An 8431-nucleotide genomic window follows, 5' to 3' on the forward strand; every position below is an offset into this window, starting at 1 on the left:
CCAGCAAATGCACACCAAAACCTATTTTTCTGTTGTCTCCGTCTGTTCATCACTTCATTCCCTCGACTTTCTCCTCCTTAATTTCTAAACGGTTCCAAAAATTAAAAATAAAGTTGTGTGAACTCATAAGGAAACAGACTTTGATTAAAATTTCAAGTAGGGCAATTCAATTAAATACTTTAAGTTTTGCTGTAGTGAAAATTGTCTTTCCCGCATATCACAGCAAAGAAATAAAGGTTTACACAGCTTTTGTCCCTTGTATTGTCCCCCCCCAACTTATTAAAGTTTTCAGGAAAAACAACTCAGCAAATTGTTTTGGAGCAAACAACGTGCTTGCTTTTTTTGTGTTAACTAACTTTGTTGCCATAAATGTCAATAATCTATATTTTAAACTTGTTCCAACTTAAATGACAGTTTCAGCCCCCCAAAGTACAAGTTGTGTTTTTTTACAGCGTAGCTTTTGCATGATTGGTGGAAACTTTCAACGGACGTTCTGACAGGCATCATCAGGAATCATTCATGATTTTCACTGACACAATCAAGACGCCTTGAAGCGTTTATGAGCAGGAAGTGTTCAGCTAGCCACTGATTACATTTGTTGACCGTACACCCTCCATCAAACTGAATTACAACTTTTTAAAAATAAATACTGCGCACTGTTCATTGTGAGCTATTTCAATAAGCTTCTCTTGGAAGCTTTTTACCAAATTCATGTGAAAATGTAGTGTCCCCTTTGAAATGCTCTTGTCACAGACATAAAAACATGACAAGGTTGACAGTTTAATACCAAAGTCTGAGTGGCACGGCTCTTAGGCCATTTGAATATGTATCCGTGCAATCGCCATTTTGTTGTAGGGAAAATATTTTGTCACATCCCGCGTTTAGAGTTGTACCATTTGACTGACACACTCAGCCAGTGGCGATGGCAGGCTCAAATTACACATTGGCTTTCTGGCTGCAAATTGCAGAGCACTTTTGCGAAAAGGGGGTGATGGGTAACGGGTGGGGTAGGCGTTGTGGATGCAAAGAATTTAGTAGTAAGCTATCAAATATGGATGTTTTTTTTAAAGGTGGAAAAAAGAGCTTATTTACAAAAACCAAAACAGATTCCTTGAATTCTATTTTAAAAATTTGGCCGTGGACAGTCTTCATGTAGACTTGAGGCCTAGGCTATTCGATAAGAACCACTTCACATCAGAGGAGTGGTATGAGCAAAGAGCAGCAAAAGGGGATTTGGTAAATTAACAGCATGCAGCCTCAGCATCCAGTCCAGGGGATTAGCGGCAGGACCGCCGTCGACGAGAGCAACGGGGCTGGAAAAAGGTTCAGTGTTTGCGAGGAGCACCGGTTGAAAAAACGTCAAGGTGTATCGGTCCTCCCCACCAAAAGGCTTTCCTTCAGATGAGCCATCAACACCCGAAACTGCAGGCATCTTTCTCCCCAAATCAGTCGAAACTTCCATATTCCAAATTGCCCGTTGTTTGCGCCTACCAGGTGTTAACTTTGGTTCCTAGACTTAACCACCTCTCCGTATGACCTTACTGGGTCCACAAAGGCGTGCGCTAAAAGCAGTCAGCTGCCAGCTGCGGTCATGTATCGTGTATCGTGACAGAAGAAACGTTTAGCGCCATGCACCGTTTTGACTAGTTTCTGGCTTTTAGCCACCATTACGCTTTTTGGTCTCCAATTACACTCCATTTGCCAAAGCCGTGCTAGCTGTTTTGATCGCGCATTCCGTTCCATCTCGAGAGCCACTCAAGCTCGCCGGGGAGCAGTACTCGGCGGGACGACGCACTTCTCCAGCAAGGCCAGCCTCTCAGCTGTGTCTCGGTGGCTGTTACCTGGCAACAGAGCTTCCTCCAGTCACCTCTCACTGCAGCAGCAAAGTCATAAATAACCACAAAAAAAATATGGCAATAATTACGGTTAAATAAACAGTCTTGTTTTGCAAAGTTATGAAGGACTCAATCTTTAAGATTTATAATTTCTTTGTTAATAGGGTTTTCGTGGACCATAGCCCAGAAGAATGGTTGTAGTCTACATTTTCAAGGTGGTATTTTCCCTGTGCTAGAAAACACAGAAAATTGAACTGACCAATTTTATAGACATTGGGTTTTCTTCAAACATCTGAAGTGGTCACCATATTGTGTTTGAACACGGCTGTCTACTACAGACAACGAGAAGCGGCATAATGCATAGTGACCGTGCCTTCATTGGCTGCATTGTTTTACCACAACGACAGGCACTTCCTGGCCCCCTTTCCCCAACAGTTGCGTTTAAAATAACACCATTTTGTGTCAAAAGTGGACTGATCCACTAATCGGGTCACTTTGGCCCAATTTCTGGGTTGTTTTCTGCAAAAAATAACCCCCCGAATGGGTAGTTTTGTACATAACATCCCAAAAAGTGGGCTGCTGTGTATAAAACAATGTGGGTGAAATTTCCCTAAATAGTGGATCGGTCCATTTTTTACCAAAAATTGTGTTATTTTTAACCCAACTGTTTTTCGAGTGATGGAAACTGGTGGTGTCCTTGTCAAAGTCTGAGGCTGCATTGGTGACTGAGCCAAGCCAATCTCAAATCTTGGACTATTTGTCACTCTCACCGCTCCACCAGCGGACTGACTGAGATCCCGAAGTTCCAGGTCTTGGACCTTAAGAATTTGTCTTGGAAATGCTCGGTATTCTGTGGGATTGGATGTCCATTGGCCTTAGAAGCTCAGGCAATTGTTGTTCAGGTTGGAGCTAAAATGGTTCGTCTATGCTAATTTCACTTGGATGAGTACTGCTTGAGTAATGTCTATTGCTCCTTGACCGACAGTCACTATTTCAAAGAGTTCTCCATTATCCAAGTTGCTGCAAAATAATGCATATGGACAAGATGTGTGGCCAAAAAGCAATTAAGACTGATGATTTATTTACTTTTCTCAACTGCAGTTTCTAATTATGGGTTGTCTTAATTTAACCATTATCCATGCCATTAAATTCTGTCTGTCTTGGGGAGAAAAATAATTCAATTGTGCTATCTACTGGTTCTACCAGAAGATAGTTGAGCACAAGTGAGAAGTTTGCCCAAAGGTTGTTTTTTTTTTATATATAAATACAAACATCAAACATACAAATCAGAGCTGGGCACTTGCCCTTTTTTTTTTCGGTCGGTCCTCCATCCTCCGTACGCGACCTGGGTACTTTTCCGGCCTCGTCCCTCCATCCTTATTCATAAAAATGATCGTCTTCTGACCCAGTCCGTCCTCGTCATTTTAAAGCGGTTCCGTCCTTAAGTCCGCCCCACCCACAAAAAAAAAAAAAAAAAAAAAAAGCATCCGTGCATGACGCCGCGGTAGAGATGCTAACGGCAGAGGTTTGTTTAAAGCTCATTAGCTGGCTAATTTACGATTCAAATCCGCTTACCTCATGGGCACCCACTTCTGGGTTTGACGAACCGCTTGCCAGCACACATCGTATGTGGGTAAGGAGACAAAGTGAGCGAGTCGAGAGTTGTAATGTTACTGCTTTATTTAACAGCGGTCATTATTTATGTCAATGAAGCAGACGTGAGAGAGGTCAGTCTCTGGAAGGATGGGCGGAGATGCCCGGTCCAGGGATGCTTCTATTGATCAGCCCTTCGGGTTGCTGATTGGCTCGCTGGTTTTAGCTCCAACAGTTTTGGTGCTGCTATGTGTGTGCACTTGTCCCATGCATAGGCCAGCTGTTTGGAGCGGTGGGACGTGGGGCGAAACACCCGGAAACCTTTTTCCATCTTCGCGGCGGCCGGTCAGCATCAAGGTGTACTACGTCACACACAGCGTCCTGTACACTTGGCGGGTCTTGTGTGGAGAGCGAAAAATTAAGGAAAGCATTATCGTAGTGGTTTGTGGCCATCCAACCTATATGACAAAGCTAGCTACCAGTACCGGGTCCAAGAAAAAAAGAGACCAGGCTTGGAGAACCGTGAGCGAGGAACTTGTTATACCTGGTATGTTTTTACTTTCTTTAGTTTTTTTGCAGTTGTTGAACTTTCCCAATATTTGTTTGCATTAGCTTTAGCACAACTAAAGCTACGTACTCCTCCAGCAGCGGACAGTCAAGCGACATGCTGGCGTCACTCGCCCGTGTGCTGGCTCTGACGCTGCCCGCGCTACTCGGTCTCATCATTTGTTCTGCTAGTAGAACTCGCGCGGTATCTCCTGTTGAAAAATCTCCTGTGCAGTTGGGTAAGTAGTGGCACGTTTGAAGTGTTCGGAGGCAATTTTTGTCGTTTGCCCATTTCGACGAGTAGGTTGAGATGAACTTTGGGTGCCTCGAGACCATGTCACACGCATGAGGGACGATTAGTGGGCCGAACTAAAATCCATCTTACCCCTTGCTTAGTCCGTCCCTTTTTAAAAACTTGTCGCCCCTGTCAACCTTTCCAAAAATGGGCCTCCGGCTGGGATGGAGGGACGGACCGTTCCGACCCCGGGACGGACTTGCCCAGCTCTGATAGAAAATATGACTGCTGCCTTCATGGGTCTTTTTATGCTGTGTCATTGAATGGCATACTGTGTGGAATCCTTTCACCACCCTGTGCCTGTGCATCTGATGTCCTCTAATTTTTTGAGAGTCAAAATACTCATCTTTCTTTTCTCTCTTCTCTTTCAGGTGACTCATCTCAAAGCGGTAAGTAATTTCTTCCTCATTTCCTTCCTGTGCTACTTGTTATTTTAATGTGCCGGCGCCTCATCAATGATGACAGGACGCCTTAGTTGGACTTTGTCGGACCTTTCTTTTTGTCATTTTAAAAATGATCTCCTTTTTGGAATTGTTCTTTGCTTATCTGGTTACATACATTCACTTGAGCACAGGCGGTGGTGAGCATTTTGTGACAAATCCCCCCCGAATGTCCTCAAGCCTGGAGCTGCATTGCTTTCCAATGTAAATGTAAATTTCTGTGGCGCACCCTGCCTCAGCATGGGCGCTATTATGTGTTTCATTAAATTTGTTTACAAGATTGTTATGCTGCCGCGCCGCATGTAGCTTTTACTAACCAGAGACCAAATGTCTGTCCCGTCCGTCTTTGACTGTATGTCAGCCTGTTCCGGGATACTATATGCTGACACGTCACAGCAGACTAGCTTTCTATTAGCACGTCGTTTGGATTGCGGGCTTGTGCAATCATGAACGAGGAAGACGCCCGGGATGGCGTGATGGGACGGACAGACTAATGAAACGTATCATCACCTCGTTGAAAAATGGCATTGAAACAAGATGAGCTCAGTTTAAAACTCTTGCCTGCAGCACTTCCCCATTCCGTTTTTTTGCTGATGTCAGTCTTACTTTTTTTTTTTTTTTTTTTGATAATTAGGTTCTTCTGCATCTTCCTTATGAATGTATAAAACCATGATCTAATGCAGTTGACTGTATGTAATGAGCCCACAAGTCATACCCATCACATATATATTACATCGTATTCAATTAAGTACAGTATATTACACGCTATCAAATGTGTGTTTCCCAACAAGTTGCAAATTCAGACATCTGAGCTTTGCAGGATGAAGAAGCCACGTTGGATTAATCAAAGTTTGCGGGCTGCATGAGCCGGCAAGAAAATCTTTGCATCTGCTTGGATTTATTTCAGTTTAAAACCTTTTGCTGTTCAAACTCTGTCTGCCACTTTGGTGACTGTTGTGAACGTTTTGTGCAAACAAGGCACTGTTATTCCGACAGTCACGTAATAAGAGGGGGAGAGACTGGGTCCAATTGCAGACAGTGAATATTGCAGCTTTTGGTTGTCCTCCTGATCAGGCTCACGGGGCTAAAAATTGTTTGTAAGCCAGGCTGAAAGAAGAGATCTTCATCTGCATGCCTTCTAGACTCCATCAAATGACATTGAGAGAGATGTGAACATCTTTCTGTGCATCTGCCTGTCTCGGCATCCCAAAACAGCGTTTTCCAGCCGGTGGACGATTAGCAACTCTCGTTTGCCTTTTATTTCTTCCCCCCTCGCCGTTCCTTGAACGCCGTGTGAGTGCCGCAATAGGATTGGCCCGCTAGCCCCAGGAGAGCGCTCACCGAGACACACATCCACACTTTGGAAGATGAAGCGGGGGATCGGAGCTCTGTGCTGGGTGGAGGGCAGCACTTAGCAGAACACATTGTTTTCCTCCGCTGTCTCCCGACACAACGGCAACAGTCAGACAAACCTCAAAAACAAAAGTGGCGGCGCTTGGAGCTGTTTGTTTAAAACTCCCAACATCTGGTATTATGCATTCATCCACAGTTGGGGAATTCATTATTTTGCTCTGTAAGCGGCTTTATTGTGAGCTAACACGGGCATGGCAAAGCAACGAACATCCCTGCTGTGAATCCCAACATTCCTCATTTATGAACTGCTTTCATCACCTTGATCATCACAATGCACACTTTTAGTCAGACTCATAAAATAAACACTCTATTATCCATGCAAATGCGAGCGGTTATCTCCCCTGCCAGCTGATAACCGGCCCGGACTGAAATGGCCACAACCAAATAGCCAACAACAGACGAGCGTGTGGTCACATCTCCATAGCGGAGGGTGCTAATGAACTACCTGCGTTAATTACTGCTGGAAGAGTCCAAGCTTTCAAGCTCTCCCACTGGGAAAAAGCTGTTAAAGAGCTGCTCATTTGAACCATTTAAGGCATTCTTTACGCCAGGTGATTATCTTACACACAATGGAGACTCATCAAGGGACCTGGAACAGGACATTTGCGGACATGATTGCTGGATCTTAAAATGGCTATTCCCTCAGAAAATGCCAATGATATATATATATACTTTTTTTCCCTACCACGATTGTGACCTTGTGACACTCGCAGGCTGAAAACGTATCGCTCACCTGTAAAAAAATCAGTGTGCCTAATTCACCACTGCGAAAGTACTACTGCTCCCCAATTGTATGAAATAACATATTAAAGAGGCATGATAACAAACAAACACGATTACTGTCACTACAGCAAAGTATGCTGGGAAATGCCTCCTCCTTCAATTCCTTTCAGCCTACCACACACTGAGTGGTGTAGCCGAAGCAGATTGGACTGTTTACTTCTACAGCCCTCGACCGATCCTGATCAGTTGAACTTCAACATATTCCAAATAATTCTCACCTTGCGGGCCATAACTTTTCTATTTCCAAACATTTACAGTTTTGCCACAATACATTTTTCACCCCAAAAATGCCCCATTCATTTCCAATGAGACATTCAGCAATTCGCTCCCATTCAAAATTCTAAATGCTCAGCTCTTTCAGTTCATTTTAGCATCAATTTTCAACATTCCCACAATTTCCACATAGCAAAAATTCCACATTTTGTACCAGCACATTGCACATTTTGCACCAACAAATTTCCCTACCCATTTGTGGGTTTGTGTTTTGGTGTAGGGTTAGGGGTTTGTTAATCCACCGGTTTTCGTCCTTCAACTACTTCTACATTTCTCTACTGATTCAAACCATTCCAACTTCAACATATTCGCCAAATTCTCACCTTGCGTTCTATTACGACTCCTATTCCAAACATTTACAGTTTTGCCACAATTCAACATTTTCGAATTCTAAATGTTCAGCTCATTCAGTTCGTCTCGGGATCAAATTTCAACATTCCCACAATTTCCACAGAGCAAAAATTCCACATTTTGAACCAGCATATTGCACATTTTGCACCAACAAAATTCCCCACACATCTGTGGGTTCGGGTTAGGGTTCGACCACCGTGCCGCCCCTTCAACATACAGTATTCTAAAAATGCATGCCTTCCGGACAACTATATTCTCATTCCAAAAATTCCTATTTTTCCCACAATTCTAGATTTTACACCCACAAAATCCACATTCTGCCCTGCGATTGGCTGGCAACCAATTCAGGGTGTCCCCAGCCTACTGCCCGATGACAGCCGGGATAGGCTCCAGCGCGCCCTTGTGCGCCCTTGTGAGGATAAGCGGTATAGATAATGGATGGATGGAAAATCCACATTCATTTCCAATGAGACATTCAACATTCCTGATCTAATTTGCATACTTTCTGACCGATGCAATCCATTTCCAATTTGGAACTCTACAGTTAATCCCTACCACAATTTTTTTTTTCAAAATTTTAAGATCAAAGCCAACATTGAAATTTTTTTTATTCTTCTAATTTCCACACTTTTTGACCGATTCAAACCATTCCAATTTAACTGTTCAGTTCATTCCTTACACTATTTTTTTTCTAAACAAAAGCCAACATTTAAAGAATGTTTTGTTTTCATCTGATTTCAATTTTTTTGGACCAATTCAAACCGTTCCAACTTTGAACTGTTCCACTTATTCAAAGTGGAAAATTATTATTATATATACACTTATTCCAAAAATTGAAACTTTTTTTGTTTTTTTTCCTGTTATTTTCAAATTGTGTGACCGATTCAAATTGTTCCAACTTC

At 43.0% G+C, this 8431-nt stretch overlaps 1 protein-coding gene across 1 annotated transcript in view; it reads left to right on the forward strand.

Moving 5' to 3' along the window:
- nrxn2b (neurexin 2b) overlaps positions 1 to 8431 on the forward strand; it is a 337476-nt gene that overhangs the window by 126602 nt on the left and 202443 nt on the right. Inside the window, 1 exon segment of the mRNA XM_086012706.1 lies at positions 4641 to 4658. Coding sequence (XP_085868832.1) covers positions 4641 to 4658 — 18 coding nt within the window.

This window comes from Filicampus tigris, chromosome 2 (genome assembly GCF_054856515.1).
Source record: "Filicampus tigris isolate MCC_2025a chromosome 2, RoL_Ftig_1.0, whole genome shotgun sequence".
Lineage (NCBI taxonomy): Eukaryota > Metazoa > Chordata > Actinopteri > Syngnathiformes > Syngnathidae > Filicampus > Filicampus tigris.